At 38.1% G+C, this 18,704-nt stretch overlaps 3 protein-coding genes across 5 annotated transcripts in view; 2 read left to right on the top strand and 1 right to left on the bottom strand.

Moving 5' to 3' along the window:
- The first annotated feature begins 126 nt into the window (after nucleotides 1–126).
- On the top strand, nucleotides 127–9,254 carry LOC125204155 (vacuolar-sorting protein BRO1-like). Of its 2 annotated transcripts, none has more exons than XM_048102721.1 (9): nucleotides 127–616; nucleotides 1,069–1,376; nucleotides 2,386–3,339; nucleotides 4,357–4,446; nucleotides 4,823–4,891; nucleotides 5,834–5,974; nucleotides 6,835–6,883; nucleotides 7,773–7,876; nucleotides 8,463–9,254. In XM_048102721.1, the coding sequence occupies exons 1-9, from the start codon at nucleotides 247–249 to the stop codon at nucleotides 8,991–8,993; spliced, it is 2,616 nt and encodes an 871-aa protein (XP_047958678.1). In that variant the 5' UTR covers nucleotides 127–246; the 3' UTR covers nucleotides 8,994–9,254. The 2 variants fall into 2 exon arrangements, with proteins under 2 accessions (XP_047958678.1, XP_047958679.1); XM_048102722.1 differs by having other exon boundaries at nucleotides 491–616; nucleotides 1,151–1,376.
- Nucleotides 9,255–9,461: 207 nt separating this feature from the next.
- LOC125204158 (loganic acid O-methyltransferase) lies at nucleotides 9,462–11,286 on the bottom strand. Its single transcript, XM_048102725.1, has 3 exons — nucleotides 11,086–11,286; nucleotides 10,290–10,958; nucleotides 9,462–9,952 (listed from the first exon to the last, which is right to left on the bottom strand). The coding sequence occupies exons 1-3, from the start codon at nucleotides 11,284–11,286 to the stop codon at nucleotides 9,611–9,613; spliced, it is 1,212 nt and encodes a 403-aa protein (XP_047958682.1). The 3' UTR covers nucleotides 9,462–9,610.
- A 1,856-nt stretch (nucleotides 11,287–13,142) lies between these two features.
- Nucleotides 13,143–18,704, top strand: part of LOC125204156 (GDSL esterase/lipase 6) — a 6,570-nt gene continuing 1,008 nt past the window's right edge. Inside the window, exons 1-4 of one of the 2 annotated variants that reach the window (XM_048102723.1) lie at nucleotides 13,143–13,622; nucleotides 13,684–13,817; nucleotides 14,347–14,803; nucleotides 15,033–15,344. In XM_048102723.1, the coding sequence (XP_047958680.1) occupies nucleotides 13,391–13,622; nucleotides 13,684–13,817; nucleotides 14,347–14,803; nucleotides 15,033–15,265 (1,056 nt within the window). In that variant the 5' untranslated portion in view covers nucleotides 13,143–13,390 and the 3' untranslated portion in view covers nucleotides 15,266–15,344. Of the gene's footprint in view, nucleotides 13,623–13,683; nucleotides 13,818–14,346; nucleotides 14,804–15,032; nucleotides 15,345–18,704 lie in introns of those variants that run through there. The other variant, XM_048102724.1, reaches the window with a different exon arrangement.

Below are 18,704 nucleotides of genomic sequence, written 5' to 3'. Positions count from 1 at the left end.
AAAAGAAAAAAATATTCAACAAACTTTGATTAAATTCGGTTATCATCACAGGCAAATAAGTCTCTTGCTTTCCAATTAAGCAAATTAAAAAAATTGGCAAAATAAAATCTAGAAGATAGTTACCGATTCCCAAAATTTAGCAATTCCCAACCACAACGATATTTACTTGTATTCTGTCTGAACTCTGAATAAGTTTGGGTATCACCTAGAGTTCTCCGATCAATCGCCGCCGATCAACCGTAATTAATGGCATCGGCGTCGTCGACTACTCTCACCAACGTCATGCTGGCGATCCTCGAGAAAAAGACCAACTCTCTCGACCTCTACAGGCCGCTGCGCAACTTCATCGCCATCAATTACTCCGAGCGCGAGGCGCAGAATCTGGAGGATGATCTCGACACTCTCAAGCAGCTCCGCTCCGACGTCGAGCGCGGCGCCGGATCCGACTCGCTCTCAGCTCGCCGCGACCTCCTCCAGAATTACTATAAAGCCCTATGCGCGGTGGAGTCTAGGTTTCCGATTTCGCCGGACAAGGATCACGTCAATACGGTGTCCTTCACTTGGTTTGACGCGTTTAAGAACCGCCAGAAGGCTTCTCAGCAGAACGTACATCTCGGTAGGTGCTTGTGTTCTACTGATTGATTATGAAGTTCGTGTTATAATCTTGCTGTGAGAGTTTGCATGTGCGATTGTTGCTGTGAGGCGAAATGTTCATATCCCTTAGCGTCATTCTGGAAATTGCAATTCTATCAAGGAATGATGTTCATAGCTGATGGTCTATATACTTGGTAGATGTAACCTAGCTTTGGCCTTTCCTTTTATATGTTTGTCCAATGGCTCTTCACAGCTGAGTTTCTTCGTTGGGAGAAGCAACCTAAATTAAGGAAAGGTGTAACCTCATCAATTTAGGAGGTTTTGTTTACTTCAAGAGTTTTGTTGATTATTAGTAATTCAAGCATAAATTACTTGACTAACTCAATTGCAGGAAATATGAAATCCTTTTTCTCGCTCAATCTCACTATATGCTCATGTGAATTGAATTTTCATTGTCCTAATTTGTCTGTGTAGAAAAAGCTGCTGTGTTATTTAATTTGGGGGCAGTGCACAGTCAAATGGGACTAAGTTTTGATCGGTCTGCTGTGGAGGGCAGGAGGCAGGCTTCACATTCATTTATAGCAGCGGCTGGGGCATTTGCATTTTTGAGAGATAATGTTGCAATGAAAGCATCGGTTGGTAGCTCAATCACACTGGATATATCAGTTGAGTGCGTGGGGATGCTGGAGAGGCTGATGTTAGCTCAGGCACAGGAATGTGTGTATGAGAATACCATAGCAAAGGGAAGCAGTGCTGGAGTCTGCGCGAAGATTTCAAGACAGGTATATGTGTCAGCTAAGGTTTTCCTGATAATCCTTTGCTTGTCTGCGGGCATTATGTTTTAGAAGTGCTTGGCTAAAATTTAGAATATATATATAGGGAATGGAGACAATCCTAAGAAGATCTATTTCCTTATGGTTTATTCTTGGCGAATACATATAAAATTCTTCAAAGCTTTAAGATGACCCAGTTTTTATTCTACTGTGTCTGGGTTTGCTCACTTTGTCAGATCTTCTTTTGTTTACAAATATAGTACTCCCTCCGTCCCACAAAAGATGTCACACTTTCTTTTTAGTTTGTCCCACAAAAGATGTCACATTTCCTTTTTAGGAAAAAGTTCTCTCTCACGTGAATATAAAAATTATATTTTCTCTCTCCATTTAACACACAAAACAAAACCTCCTAAAATCCCGTGCCGTCCCACAAGTGTGACATCTTTTGTGGGACGGAGGGAGTAGTATATCATAAATTAGGTGTGGAAACTTCTATGGTTTTCTTGGAGGTCTTATCAGCTCCCATGCTTGGTGTTAAATAGAAAGTGAGAGTGGGAAAGAGGAAAATGTGTTTCTTTAAATTGCTATATGTTTTCTTTGGAGGTCTAGTCGTCCTGGAAATATGCCTTGTTAGGTACCTGGTGGGTTGCTGATGTATCTAGTTCTCAGTGTCTTTCTTTCAGTTTTGACTGTTAAATTGAAGAGATCTCTTCATGCTCCTGCAATATTTCTTCTGTCATATGGAAACCAGGAAAGATATTCTTATGAATTTATCTGCCTGTAGTCAATACATAGTATTTGGTTGATGACTTGGTTGTGTCAATTACTTTCATTAAGTGATAGATTGTTTACCTGAAGGAACTATTGACTTCTGACGAAGGTGTTTTTTCCATTTTGCTTTATTACTATTATATTTCTGTTACAGAATGTCTATAATAAAATAATTATATAATCTACAGCAGTTCAAGTCTTTAAGTTTAATTTCATTTGACAATAATTTAAATGACCTTGATTACAGACTGGGCTATTCTACGAGGAAGCTTTTGCACCGTTGGCTGTTGCCCCTTTAAATCAGCACCTTGACAAAGGCTGGATTGCCCATGTTCAGCTAAAAGCAGCTTTGTTTTATGCAGAGGCTTGCTATAGGTATAGTTTAGAGCTACATGATAAAGAAGAAATTGCAGAGGAAATTGCACGCTTAAAAAGTGGGGTTAATGCCTTATCTGAGGCCAAAAAAACAGCTCCTAGAGGGGCATCCCAACAGCTCTTGGATGCAATTAACAAATTAGAGATTAGTATGAACCACAATCTGGAAAGGGCTATGAAGGAAAATGACAGAGTGTACCTAATGAGGGTTCCTCCTGCTAGTTCGTTATCACCACTTCCCGCATTTGCTATGGTGAAGCCTATGCCAATGGGTGAGGTGTTGGATGCAAGCAGGGAGAGGATGTTTGCAAGTCTTGTTCCTGATAGTAGTGCCAAAGCCCTTTCTAGATACACCGAAATGCTTGATGAAATTACTAGGACCCAGGCTGAGAAATTACAGCAAGGAAGTGAACTAGCTCGAGTGAGACTAAAGGAAATGGATTTGCCTGACTCTATTCTTGCTCTGGAAGGGAACTTCACTCTACCAACTGCACTAAAAGAAGAGGTGGAAGCAGTGCAGATATGTGGTGGCCCAGCTGGTTTGGAAGCTGAGCTTCAGCAACTGAAAGATTTAAGGAGGGTAAACCATGAGATGTTGGTACAGATAGAGGAACAGTTGCAGAAGGAGACAACAGAGGATTCACAGTTTAGAAACCAATTTGGAAGTCGGTGGACACGACCTCAATCGAGTACCCTGACAAAGAATTTGCAGGACAGATTAAATAGGTTTACAGCTAATCTGAAGCAAGCTGCAGAAAGTGATGCTCGCATCGAAAGATCCGTTAGAGAAAACGCAGCACTTTTGTCAATCCTTGACTGCCGTCCAGTAAGCCTTTGAACCTCACTTGGTAGTCTAGTTTTGCAGTCCTTGATATCTTGAAGTAAACTTTTTGAGTATTTCCCCGGGACTTGTAAAAAGGACATTTAGAAAATATTGGTTGACTATGAACATCTTGGCCGCACATCTGTGTCTAAAATACATCATGGTCTACTTGATTCCTCAATATGATAGCTTGATAGGCTCATAGACCTCCTTGCGGTTTGTGGGATCTTTATCATACACCTAATAAGGAATCTTATAACTCAAGATTGTTCATGGTTGACTGCCTAGGGTGTTCATATAGGATTTGAACTTCTTAATTTTCCAATTTTCTTTAATTTAGAGCTTGTAAGTTTTTCTCCCCGCAAAACAAATAATACTCCCTCTGTCCCCTAAGAATATGCAATTTGGGTTCGGCACTGGTTTTAATGTATAATTGGTAAAGTAAGAGAGGGGTAGAGAGAAAAAAGTAATTGAAGTATTGTTAGTGGAGAATGAGTCCCACCTCATTAGAGAGAAAAGACTTTCCAAAATTAGAAAGTGCATATTCTTGTGAAACGGACTAAAAAGGAAAGAGTGCATATTCTTGTGGGACGGAGGGATTATACTAGATCTATGTTGTATTATAATCAAGTGCTTCAAAGTGTAAAAGAGAACAATGTAACTTGTCTCTATTGTTTTCAAATCCTCCCTTCGTTCCTTAAAACGTGGCCCATTTTACGGGCTCATGGATTAATAAATGCTAGGTAAGTGTGTAGATGAGTGAAAAAATAGGCCCACATTTTATTATAAGGGTAGTGTATTCAATTGTGAATAAGTTGATTGAGCAAGGAGAAAATATACGGGGTACAGGTGGGGCAGTTACCACAAATGGAATGAGTAATGTTTTGGGGGACAAACTAAAATGGCAAAATGGATAATGTTTTACGGGATGGGTGGAGTATTATCTTGTCACCCTTTTTGCTGTAGATTCTTTTGGCAAAAACATAATACTCATGATTTCTCATTGTTGGCTTGTGATAGATTGAATCTGCTCTGCCAACTCTCGCCAGGCCTATAATGTCTCTCGATGCAAATGAAGATGCTGTGGTTGGAGCCTTGAAGCAGAATTTGGTATCTGTTTTTTGGAGGCCTTTTCTTACTTTTTAAAACCAATGATCAAATATCTCAAACTTCTTATAGGGCTGGAAATATTCAATTTTTACCTGATATGAGTCTTGGATATGCATGAATGAACTTTGAAAAGTTAGCAATTAGTGTGCACTAGATACTGTTTCTTTATTTGTTGATTCATTTTTTTTATTATTCTCAACTTTGAAAAGTTATAGCCATGAATTTATAGCTGAGAATGGTGGTGAAAAGTTTTGACTCTGCACGCCATGATTGAGCATTGATATGCAGAATAATAGATGGGAATTTTGTAGTTTCTCAAAGACCACTCTGAAAGTTCTGTATCAAGAATCTTCTAACTCTTTATGTGTGTCTGCAGAGGCAATTGGAGATTCTTGGTTCTCACAGAGCAGGGCTGGAGGACATGCTAAAAGAGATGAAGAGGAAGGTAATATGCATTCAGTAATTCACTGGGGGTTTTATTTAGTTCCTAATCTCAAACTTGGCACATTCCAATTTTTATGTGGCCCATGTTTCTTATCTTACATATTGAGTTTTCAACTACTTAAAACTGTACGTCTCTCACATGATCTGAGCCATCTGATATATTTTGTGTTGGATCATTGGGCATATGATTTTTAGAATGGGAATAATGAGTTTAGCACATTCCAGTGCAGTATGTGGCCATGTTTCTCATGACTTATCCAGTTTACAACTACTTAAAAACTGTATTTCTCTGCGCATGATCTGAGTGTTCTGATATATTTTGTGTTTCATCATTGGGCATATGCATTTTAAAATGAGAATATTGAGCTGCGTATTTACTTTTTTACAACTCCAAACTATTACTACTATATTCTTATTGTTAATGAATAGTCTGATATCATAGGGCTGATCCAAAGACAAGGAGCTACATTTCTATTTTCCATGGATATGTTCTGATCCAGTTTGTTGGAAATTAAGAGGGACCATTTTAACTGAACTTGATTTTACTACCTATGTACTTCTTCTCTCACTGTATTCAAAGTTAATTCACAACCCCCCCCCCCCCCCCAATCAAATGACTAGGATTCCATTCTTTTAGAATACATCAGTTGCGTTGAAAATGTTAGTGAAGATCTATGCTCCTCAATTACTGAAGGTCAAAATGAATTATAGGCTGAACAAAAACTGGATGTTAGCAGCTCATGAGTTCCGAAGAAATGATATCTATGACTAACATTGATGTGGTCTTAGTATTCACAGCTACTTATAATTCTTACAAATCAGTTCAGTTTTTCAAATGAACTCATGTAAATATAACTAATTTATGTTGCTTGGCCATATACATTTCTTGCATAGTTTAATTGATTGTTATCACATTTGGTTGACTTACTGTGCTATGGTTCAGGATGACATTCTACCTAAGTTGATGACATCTACTGGATCTCAAGAGGATCTTTTCAGGAAGGAGTTATCGAAATATGACAGCATTTGTCAAGAAATTGCTGAGAACCTTGATTCTCAGGAACACTTGTTAACTGAAATCCAGGTCTGTTAGGTTTGGACTCTGGTTACATCTCTTCATCACGGTCACCTACATGCAAATTTTGCATATATTGTGCATGTGCATGAACTTCTTTTCAACAATTTTCTGATTGAAAAACTTGGGACAACGTTAGTCTGACTGTCGCATCAGCAGTTAAATTTGGGTATAAAATTATCTGACTCTTAACCCTCATCTGCATTCAAAATGAGATTTTTTTTAACATTTATATACACTTTATACTGTTCTCTCAAAAACCGACAGGATGTATCCATTATTTAATCAAGTAAAACTTCTTGATCAATTGAATCAATTGTTCTGTGAGGTCTAGAAGTGAACTGTAAGTGTGTATTTTCTCTAACCCGAGAATGTGATACATGTAAAAGAATGTTATTCCTTCATAAAGAGGCTAGCTGAAGAACCCCCATCCCCAAAAATGGTCGAGCTTTCTGCCAAAAAAAAGTAATTTGAGAAATAAGCTTCTTTCCTGTGCATTAGCTCTTCCCCCATCTTAGATGGCTTAGCCACGCTCGGTGCCACAAAATGATTGAGAACTACGACCGGTCGAAATGCATTTTGTTCTTTGTATTAACAAGTATTGCATGACTGAATAATTCAAGGAAGAGCGCACTGCAGGGAGGTTCCTTTATTGTAGATGACTTGTCAGGCAGATGAAGGCATTCGAGTAGTTCATTTAACATTATCTTTTGAGCTGCCTCTCTGAATCTCTTTTAAATATTTCCTTCTGCACTGCCTTCTTACCCAATGTTTGTTGAAATGGATTAGTGATTACAAAGCGGATGTGATTAAAAGCTTTATTATTCATTTATGAAATTATTCGTTAACTAAGCATTAATTTTGTACAGGCTCAAAATGATGAGTTCGCTGCTATCTTCAACCTAGAAGATTATAAAGGTACATTATCTAGTTCGTGATGTTCTGGGGTTATACATGGCATGCCTGGACATTTTGTAATCCATTTTGCTGATCTATCCAATCAAAGCTGGTGATTATGATATTGAATAGATTTAACTATCATCTTGATACTTGTCTTTGTCTATTTAAGAATTCATAAACAATTAAGCATTCACATTGATTGACAAGATAATAAAGGATATAATGGGTTATTGCAGTGTGACGTATAGTTCTCATGTGGGTAGTTCTATTTGCTAATGCTTCTCGAGTACGTCATCACTCATCAGATTCTTCCAAAACTTTAAACTGGCAGCCTGGACAATATTAAATCATAATGTTTAACATTATTGTATAATATGCAAATGACTATTAACATTCTCAACCAGTTTGCTTGAAAATTTCTGATAAGAGTGAAGAGTGGAAAATCAGAAATAATATTGCTGACAGTCCTGACGCATAAACTCGCCTACCAAATACTCTAATTCAAAGCATGACTTGAACAACTAAAAAAGAAAGACTAAATACAAACTCTAACCAAGCCATGCGGGCCCATGGATTAGGACTCGGCCCAACTATATAAAAATAACAGAATAACTGGAATTCATAAAATCAACTGCATTGCCCTTTGCCTTCCAAAAGCATGCTTGGGATCCTTGCTATTTTGATCTTTGCTGATAATTCTTGATATGAATTTCTTTTCTTCTTTGCATCCTTTTCTTGCAGTTAGTGATGGTATATGATGAATTATTGCTGAACTTGGTACATGCGAAGATAGTTAATGTACTTTTTTGAATTGAATTTGCTTGAAATATTTAAGACCAGTAATGATGCTTAAAAGTTAACTATTTTGCTTACTGTGTATTGATTTTCTCTTGCTTTTAATTGACAGCATCCCGCGAAAATGGATACAGACAGATTGAAGCTGCCATAGCAAAGTTCCGTGAAATTAAGGACAACATCAATGAAGGACTGAAGTTTTATGTCACCCTTCAGGTATAAATGTCATGCTTGGGACTGCAGTTTTATGTTACCCTTTAATGGAGGTTGAAATTGATTGTAATCAAGAAGTAAATGTGATGTTTCTGCATAGTAAGTATAGAAGTTACTTGAAAGTTGCAAGTAATAGGCCTGGATCATACTGCTACTGAATCCCTTAATGAGATGTATTCAGGTGCCTTCTACATCTGCCCTATGGGTTTAAAAATACCTGTCAAAATGATTGTAACTATAGGAACAGAGGAGAAGATAAAATCTTTATGTGGACAAGGCTAGATGTGGAGGACTTACTTCATGTCACAAGCATAAACTACCAATAAGAATAACTGGATGAGTAGTTTAATTTTCGGGTGTTTGCTAAGATGTTACTAATGTGGAAGGTGTAATTAAATTGATTATAATTCAAGGTTTTTTCTAAAATGATTACTGGAAACTTCAAAGGAGCTTATATAAGAACAACTTCTTAATTTGTCCTATTTCCTTAGGAACACCATTCAACAGGGTTATTCTCTAGTTTCTGTTATAACCATGAAGATTCATTTATCTGACTATCTTCTTTATTTGGGTTTGTGTTGCAAAACAGGACGCTATCACAATCGTAAAGCAACAGTGCAGTGATTTTGTGATGACTAGAAATATCCAGTGTCGTGAGATGCTTGAAGATGTTCAGAAGCAGATGTCTGGTCTTAGTTTCCAGGATGGAAAAAACACTGCTAGTTACTCATTTCCTTCTGCTGGGCAGCCTCATCAGACTCAAAGAATCAATTCTCAACAGCAGCAGGATCCGGGGTACGTGCCAAACTCATCTCAACCTTCGGTTTCCACTTACCAACCACCACAGCAGCCAACTATGCCCATATATTCTCAAACTCCTCCATATAGAAGCCAGCAACAACCTACACCTCCCTATCATGCACCCGTTTCAAGTTCATATCAGCCTCCCCAACAGCAACAACCTCCAGCGAGCCATGAATATGGGCAACCTGCATATCCTGGTTGGCGGGGTCAATACTACAATGCCCCTCCTCAGCAAGCTGGATCAATGCCGCGCCCTCCTTACACTATTACACCTCCATATCCACCTTCCAACCAGAGTGGCTACTACAGACAGTGAATTTTACTTACTATCTGTGTCAATGACTTCATATTGATTTCCTCCAATATCATTGTTCAGACATTAGAGAGATTGTGGTGTCGGCTTCTTCAATATTGAACTGTAACTGATCTTGCAAATGTGTTGGGTGCCTAGAGTTTGTGGTTTATTCATTATTTTGTATATCATTATAGAGGTTTAGCACCTCAGTTGTATATGATAATAATTGTGTGCTTGTGTGCTTTTTCCTATATATAGCTATAATATAAATATTTAATACCATCGGAGCATATTTTGTTACCACTGTAATTACAACTTGTGGAATCTCGGAGTTTAATTTTCCTTGAGCTGTTTTAGTTTGATACTCGTATAATGTTGTATTGTAACATGCTCTTATCAGGTTAAAGGGTTTTTACCATGCAGCATATGTGATTGATGCATCAGTAAATTATTCATATACTTCCTGAATATCCATTGAAAGTTTCAGGATTCACCCTAAATATTGCTTGAGTACATAACTTTATTCTGTAGAATATCTAGCAAACCCAAATGGGTAGCACAGTACAAGCTGATAACAGTTTAGATGGACTTTGCTTTTGATATGGGATGTGGCTGTATATAAGAAAAGTATTAGGTTATCACTCATCTTTGCGCTTGAGGAGTACAAATATTATTATTGATTTCTCATTGTCAGGGTCCAGGAAATGTGGTGAAGCTGCAATTTTCTTCTCGTAGCAGTCAAATAGTCCATCCATGATTTCACTTCCAAAGTGATTTATCAGCATTCCCTCAAAGACTGCCCTGAGGTATGTAGCTCGTGCTTTGGCGCTGCACAAGGTGCGCTTCCCTGGATTGTCAAGTATTTCCATCCTTTCGATAGTGAAACTGTTACTCCTCTCAATTATCTCCTTCAGCTCTTGGGGGATGGTAAAATACAATGGAAAGTTGAACGTGTCTACCTTTTGTTCGCTAATTATTCCCTGCAAATATGTTGAATTAGCACTTTATAACTATTTTTTGGTGCCTTAAAAAACGTTTTCCTTAGGCACATCTGATTCTCTCCGTGTGTGCGTCTCTCCCTTTTCAAATCTGTATAGTGGTTAGATGGCTTAGTCAGAATATAATGCCTTTATTTGCTATAGATTTCTCTATTTCGGGCTTCTGTTTATAGGAACATGTTTGAAGGAGATATATGGTTTTCCAGGCAGAATATTAGGGTGTACAATGATGTCCTAGAACTAGAATTATGTCCCATTAACAAAAAAAAGGTAGGCAAATTGTTACTATCTTTTTTAGAAAGTGAATATCGAACTTCACCTTATTGGCCATATCCAATAGGCAAGAACCTAGAAGATCAATTTCCGTTGGGGTAGTGAAGGATGTGGCGGAGCTCTTAAAGGCAGGGTCTGCCGGAACTAGAAGAGCCAGTAGTCCTCCAGCCACCAGCTCCTCTGCCCTAGCTTCTAGGAATGACTTGATATCATGAGCATAATGATGCGAATAGGCCTCAACCACTTCTTGTTTGGCCCCTGTGTAGTGAACCTTGCCTTTGTTCCATGCCGGAGACATATGGTCTGCCACAGCCTTTGGCACCTGAGAAAGCCAGTTAAGGGCACAAGTGCAGTAAGCAAAATCAAGGGATGCCTTGGGGAAAAGGCGACCATGAAAAGGACCAGGCACTCCTGCAGCATAATAATTTATTTGGGGTGGGAGTGATCGGAAAAGGGTGTTGAAATCGTTAATTAGCTGATCATTGAAGAACACATGAAACTCGGGGATTTGGGAAATTTGCCCTTTTTCTGCTATTAGCTTCTTCTCAATGGCTTGAGTGATTATCTGAATATAAGGAAATGAGTTCGTTCCTGTTGAACAGCCAAAATCAGCAATCCGTAAAGTCGATGTTTGGGTTGAAGAGAGGTGGCTAATATCAAGTTTGGCTGCTATTCCTTCTTCAATTACTGGCTTTGCAACATCTATTACTCCTCTCTGCAGTAAAAGGAGGAAACAGGTTAGAAACTAACAAAGTAATTTCTTGATCTTAGATTTCTGTTTCATAGCATCATAAATAAGTTACTTCCTGTGCAAGTACTAAAATATTTAGAGATATTTTTACCTGGTAAGAAGAGTTTAGTGCATAGCTATACTGCCCCTCTCCACCATTCATGGCGTAGAGGCCTAACAATGAGCTTTCCTTAGTTGGGCTGCCCATATTCAGCTCTGTTCTGCGGTTTGAATCCGCTAGCGAGCTGGATGTGATTCGGACACAAGTCCGAGGGTGTTGGAAGCAATGAAGAGTAGCATAATACTGAGCCATGTTTGTGTTAGCGTTTGTTGCATGGGGTTGTGTTTTGGACTAGTTATTTATAGAGAATCTGCATGCGCTTCACATTTATGCTTCAATTATAATAGAGCATCAACTAGTAATAAAATAATATTAAGTGTTATAGCTATTTATATGATTACGAGTAAATTCATCTATTATTTGTGGAAGAGAGAGAGAGACGTCTGACCTTAGCTGATACTTCAATCCATCATAATGCATATGGCGGTTGTTTGACTGAAGAAGAAATGACAGATAAATTTTATCATTTGATCAAAATAAAACAAAAAGTAAACGCCTCTAAATTTTTTTTATCATTTGCTCTGGAAATGCTAGTTAGGAATCCTAGAATTAATAATTTTATAATTAGGAGTAATAGTTAATTAAAAATAATGAAGATTTTCATTATAGCATTTAGAAGTCGTCCCACTTTAACGGTAGGTTAAAAAGCGATATACAACTCTCGTGTGACATTAGCACTTCTCCTTTAAACGGTAAACCTTCAATGCCATTGCCACTCTCCTCAAGGCGCATTGTTGCATGATTGCATGATGGCATCCATCTACATACGTCGTCGTCCCAAGGCGCGCTGAACTAAGTCCTCTTGATACCGAATATAGAATATGAGTTCCAAAAATGTATTCTCTTTGATTCAAAAGTCTAGGCCCATCACTGTTCATGACTTTTGATTATTTTTCCTCTTCACAACTTTTCTTTGTTTGGCTTATAATACTACTACTATAACTATAAGCAAAATCTAGGGAAAAGATAATAAAGGAAAATAGCTTGAGGTCAACTTAAATATTGAAAGCTAAGTTTTTAAAATTTTAATCGAGTTGCATACATATCCAGATATCCTCAACTGCGTTGATGAATCAAAGCTAATGTAGTCTAAAAAAGATAAAGAAAAGTGTTTGAGCTCATATTAAACTTAAAATTTAGATTTATAAAATTAAAGTTGAGCTGTCTACGTATCCTTAATTGTATGAGGAATCAAAGTTCACGTAGTTCTCTTAACTAGCCAACCTATTCATCTGACCCCGTCCTCGGTGAACACTTTCATGTCGCTCTTTTGACGAGTGTCCTAGCTAAGTTCTTGGAATCTCAGCAGGTCCGTCTTTGATCAATCATCAAGTAACATTATAGGGTCCATGTTTTGCAGACATGTCTGTCTCTATTATAAAAATAGTAGAGAAAATTTATAATTTGAAACAATTTAAAAAATTGATTTTAAACCAGTTTTCTAGTTTTTTTGCATACTATGGCCTGAAATTGAATGCATACACGCCTAGCTGTGAACCTACAGAAACCAACAGTTTGATTTCGAGAAAACCAAAATCAAGGTTATGGTTAGACACTGGTTTATGTAGTTTCAATTTGGGGAAACCAAAATTAAGGCTACGGTTAGACACCGGTATACGCATAATACCGGCTACTTCCGTCAGCCTTTTGCAGAGATAGGCTACACCCTTATCCAGTTTTGATCCGGAACTGGCTGTAGTAAAAATACTCACTTTATTCTACTCAAATGAACATATTTTTACTAATGTTTCATTCAAATGGACATTCTTATAAAAATGAAAACATTTTTATATTACATTAAACAATATTACTACATAGATTTTCATGGTGAAAATGAAGTACTAGTATTTAAGTTTGAATGGAAATACATACTAGGAAAGTAAGGCGAACAAAAAAGCGAGGGTGAGTGTGACGTCAAATTGGGAAGTTATAACCGCTTCAGACGATTCATAGTAGCTACTCTTTACCATTTGGTTGAAAGTGGTTTTCTTGGAAATCAACATCGATTCCTTTCTCATATTGCGCAGAAAGCAATACTATAATAAGTAATCAAGTTTTATTTAATAAATAGGAGTTTCAAATGAAGAAGAAAACTACAAATTGGTGTTGAACAGTTGAAGAAGAGTTGGCATAAAACAATATGGTGATCGAAGCCATGCATGCATTTAGTTAGTGTTGCTATGTCGTCTTCCTCGTTTTCCCGACATAACACCTCTCTCTCTATATATGTGCAAAATTCACAACAACTTTACTCAACTAATTGATTAATTTAATTTCTACAAAATCACTGGTAAAAATGGAGACACGGTTGCTGCTCGTCTCCGTCATTCTATTTCTTCTAGCAGCTTCCGCCATCGGATCTAAAATTCCGGCAATTTTCATATTTGGGGACTCGCTCTTGGACGCCGGAAACAACCCCTACATCCCAAATTGCACCGTTCAGGCGGATTTCCCGCCCTATGGATCCAGCTTCTTCGGCCGCCCCACCGGAAGATTCACCAACGGCAGAACCGTCGCCGACTTCATCTGTAAGTCCACACATTAATTTATTGGGAAATTGATCGGTGAATTAAGTGCGTGTGTGTGCAGCTGAGTATTTAGGCATTCCACTGCAAAAGCCATACATGGAGGTGATGAACGGAACGGAAAAGAAATTTCCGGCCAACGGAATCAATTTCGCCAGCGCCGGCAGCGGAGTTCTTCCGTCCACCAATACAATTTCTGTCAGTATATATTTATTCTCTCTCTCTCATAAAATCATAGCTTCATCTGCATATGAAAATGATTCTCTTGATTAAAAATTTGATAATTATATGTGTGAAATGTGAATGCACTGTTTCTAACTTCCAATTGAATTGAAGGCCATGTTTGTTGGTGTGATGATAATTTACAGAAGAATATGTTCTGGGCTTGTGGGCTCAGAAACATGAAATTTTAAAGGCTGCATTTTAATTTAGAATTTTTAGCTCTTTAATGGTTTCAGTTCTATAAAATAATCTCATTATCAATTCAAGGGTTGTGATTAATAAACATTAATTGGAATTTTAATATACTACTTAATTGAGAATTAGGTGAAAAAAGAGTATTTTGTTAATACCCTTTATCATCATTCGAGGCTTCCGCCCATAATTTTCTTTTTCCTATTTAGGAAATTTAACATTAGTTTGCCACTTTACTCTCCACTTTTTGTGACTAATGAAGTAGCTAGTATCACGAAAATATGTTGATGAATTGATTTGTATGAATGTGCAGGGAGTGACAGCAATCCAAGTCCAATTGCAACAATTCAAATCACTAGTCCAAAAAAATCAAATAGACAGAAAAGTCGTAAAAGATTCCTTGTTCTTGATAGAATCAGGATCGAACGACATATTCAGCTACTTTGATCCATCAACCTCAACACCCGAGGCCTATATACAAACCATGCTCGGACAAATCCACAACTTCGTCGATAACATCGTTAGCCTAGGGGCCCGCCGTGTCGCCTTGTTCGGACTAGGCCCGGTCGGCTGCGCCCCGGCTAGGTCCAATCTGCCCGGTGCCCCCCTCGGAAAATGCTACGACAAGTTGAATAAAATGGTCATGAAATACAACATGGGGTTGCAGAATTTGGTGAACGTTTTGCCTCGCACCCATCCCGGCACCATCGCTGTTTTTGGACGTGTTTATGAAACTATCCAAACCTATCGAGCACATCCTACGCGTTATGGTAATTTCTTCTGCTCTTTTAATTCCAAATATCATTCTACCATTATACTGAGAAATACTACTACTAGTAGTAAATGAATTTCCATGTGGGTTGTGCAGGTGGGGTTTAATATTGGTGTGACATTTCATTTACTGATTTAATATTGGTGTAGTTCATCAAATTTACTATACTACTAGTGTTTATGAGAATTATGTTGTAGTTAATTCATAAATTTGATTGTGTTGGACAGGGTTTGTGGATGTGGAGAACGCTTGTTGTGGATCTGGGAAACTAGGAGGACAGGTGCAATGCGGGAAGGTGGGCTACAAATTGTGTAAGAATCCAAATGAATACTTGTTTTGGGATTACTTTCATCCATCGGAACGGACTTGTGAGCTCATTAGCAAGGCCTTGTGGGCGGGCGGCCCGACTTCTATTATGCCCTTCAATCTCAAGCGGCTTGCCAATATGCCTGTCGCCTAATTGTTTAGGGTTCATATTTCATTGTTATCGTCATCTAAACGGTTTATGTTATACCGAAATGTTATTGGATTTTAGTTAATTCAACTTTTATTTATAAATTATGGTATTGGATCATGAAGAATATATGGTGTGATGCATCCATTCTATTGCTAAGTACTGGTAATATTTTAGGCAAAAGGTTGATAATGATGACTAACAATAAGTTATATTTATGGGTTGTAAAAGTTGGGGAATATAAAGAGCTCTTTTAACCAATTTGTAACGAACCCTGAATCAATATATTAAAAGTGAAGTGAGAGCGATTTAAATAGAATATTCACCTAACTTTAGAGAATATGACTGGTTTGGTCCAAGTCCAATTATGAATCTAGAAGGCCACCACGGCCTCATTTATTTAATTTGGGGTGTTTTCCAAAACAAGAAGAAATATTCCGTTGAAACTCGTTGATTAGTATGCACCTACCTTCGAGTCAACACTTGGCAAATGTAGAATTTATGACCTTTCTTATATAACTGACGTGTATGAACATATGATTATAAAGAAACAAAATTGATATAATCATTTACATAGCGATATGGTCTTATCCCATGTATTCAAGCTCAGCCACATATCTCCCAAATTTTTTTTTTACAAAAAAAAAGTTCATAGTATAATAATTAGCATAACGGTGTGGTCTCATGGATAAGAATGACAATAATCAGTCCTTGAAATAACTACTACATCTTATTAATTAAACAAATTTGAAACTATTAGGTTCCAGCTTGTTTTAGTTATTTTGATGTTTCAACAAATTTTTATTGGGCTTTAATATGTTATTATCCAACCAAATTAATACATTACATGACGAAATCAAAAAAATCTCCCAATGCATTTCTTTCGAATTTAAGTGTCAATGAGTTTCGATATTAAAAAAGAATTAGAAAAATGTGAATTAAACTAGTTTTAAACTATGCAGTAATATTATCCCGCCCATTCATTAAATTTTTTTTCAGACCACTTTGATCTTTATTGTAGTAATACTGATAGACTGACATTTTGCACCTTTTTTAAAAAAAAAATTATTATTTTTTTCCTTTTTATCGTATATGATTGAATTTTTTTCAGCATGAGATTTAAAAAACACTCCCTCCGTCCATCAAAAATAGATATAGTTGTGTATGACACGAGTTTTAATGTGAAATTGGTAAAGTTAAGTAAGAGGGATGTAAGAGATGAGTAGTGTTAGTGGATTGTAGGCTTCACATTATTATTAAATGTTTCAAAATTTTCATATTTAGAAAGTAGTCTAATGTTGGTGGACAAAATGGAAAAAATTACCTATTTTTGTGGATGGAAAGAGTAATATTGAGTGAACTGCATAAAAGGTCCCTGACTTTTCGACTTGTTGCACCGTTGACCCCTAACAAAAAAAAATCCCACTGCAGGGGTCTAACAAAAACTAAATTCACAAACCAGGTATTTTCGGACAATAACACCCCTAAGCCCTTGAAGGGCATTTTCGCCCATTTGTTGCACCGCCTCTGCATGTTCACTGCAACATGCAGTGATGCTGACAGACAGCCCCCAATGATGTGATGGAAATGTCAAATCTCTCATCTCTCTCACTTATACTTGTGCGACGTTTGGCTTCTCACACGCAGAATAGTGTGAAATTTTTTGTTTTACCTGAAATGAAATTTTTTGTGATGAATAGATTGAGGGAAATATTAGAGAGGAAATAAATTAAATCACTTATTTTCACTTCCCTCCAATTCACTTTCACTTTTAGTCCCTCCATTCCCTCCATTCTCTCTCTCACAGACGCCATTCATCAATGCCGCCTAAACGAAAATGAACTGCTACCGGTGGAGCGTCCTCGTCCTCGTCGCGGCGGAAAAAGCCTCCGGCACCGCCGCCCTCGTCGTCGCGGCGGAAAAAGCATCCGTGCCCGCCGGCGTCTTCGTCTCCGTCTCCGTCTCCTTCTCCGTCTCCGACTCCATCTCCGTCTTCGTCTCCGCCACCGTCTCCTAGACGCGGTCGTCCGGATGTATTCGACGTCGACCCAGAAACCTGGGACATCCGCAATCCTGCGTTGGATATCTTTTACCTAGAAGAAGAATACAGTAAGTTCAATTTTATATTTCACAAATCGGTCACGTACCCAATTTTGTGATTTAATTTAGGGTTTCGAAAATTGTTAGTTTTGGGAATTTGTTTTGATTACCTTGTGTTCTTCGGTGATTAGGGTTTAGGGCCTAATGTGACATTTGTTGGATTAATTTTGGTAATTTTTTCTATTTTTCTAAGGGGACCATCCTGGGAGGTTTTCCGTTGCATTTCATCACGGTGGTTCACTCTTCGAAATCAATGGACAGAAGAAGTATGTTGGGGGTCACTTGACATTGTTTGACTATTGTAATATTAACCAATTCGAGCTATTGGATCTCTCCAGTATGGTGTTAAGGTTGAAGTATGATAGGAAAACCGTCTGCGAGTTCTATTACGTTCATCCAAGGTATAGTGGTGATTGTATGGGCGTTGACATACATGGTGAGCTGATGCCCATGACTGACGACCCACATTTGGCCGCTTTTCTCGAGGTTGCGGCTACTAGCACAAGGCTAGTTCCCATTTACGTCGTCGAGATGATGGCGGCGGCAGCCTTATTGAAGAAGCGGAGGAGTTTCTAAAGTTTGTCAAAGATAGGAAAAAATCCAAAGTTGTGCTTGAGGAGATTGACGAGCCTGAAACAATTATTGTGCCCAAACCTAAACCAACAAAGAAGAGAGAACTGGCGGCTGAGTTGAAGAAAACAGTGTCACCATTGTTGATGCTTGAGTGGTACCCGGCAGCCTTATTGAAGAAGCGGAGGGAAGAAGCGGAGGAGTTTCTAAAGTTTGTCAAAGATAGGAAAAAATCCAAAGTTGTGCTTGAGGAGATTGACGAGCCTGAAACAATTATTGTGCCCAAACCTAAACCAACAAAGAAGAGAGAACTGGCGGCTGAGTTGAAGAAAACAGTGTCACCATTGTTGATGCTTGAGTGGTACCCTAGGGATGTTGAGTTTGAAGAGTTTTTGACCAAAAGTTTAGAAGACAAACGTCGGGAATGGAAGAGAGAAGAGGAGGCAGCCCGTAAAAATTTGGAGGAAGCTTTTGCATCATGTAGGAGTGCAGAAGGAGCACAACCCGAAGCTGTTGTGGTTGCTGTTGATGAGCCTGATGCAGTAGTAGGAGACGTAAATGCATGCCTGCAAGAGGTAGGTTGATGTGTTGTTTGTGATTTCTGAGTTGCATTGCAATAAATATTGTAGGATGTCACTGTTTTTGGTATGCTTTTGTGATTTATGATGTTTTGTTATTGTAGGATGTCACATTTTCAAGTAAGTCAACTGGGCAGTCATTATCTCCACTGCGGCCATCTGAATCACATACTCAATGTGAGGCTGAAGCCGACAAA

Source organism: Salvia hispanica, chromosome 2 (assembly GCF_023119035.1).
Source record: "Salvia hispanica cultivar TCC Black 2014 chromosome 2, UniMelb_Shisp_WGS_1.0, whole genome shotgun sequence".
NCBI lineage: Eukaryota > Viridiplantae > Streptophyta > Magnoliopsida > Lamiales > Lamiaceae > Salvia > Salvia hispanica.
This window is presented reverse-complemented; position numbering and strand designations above follow the sequence as displayed.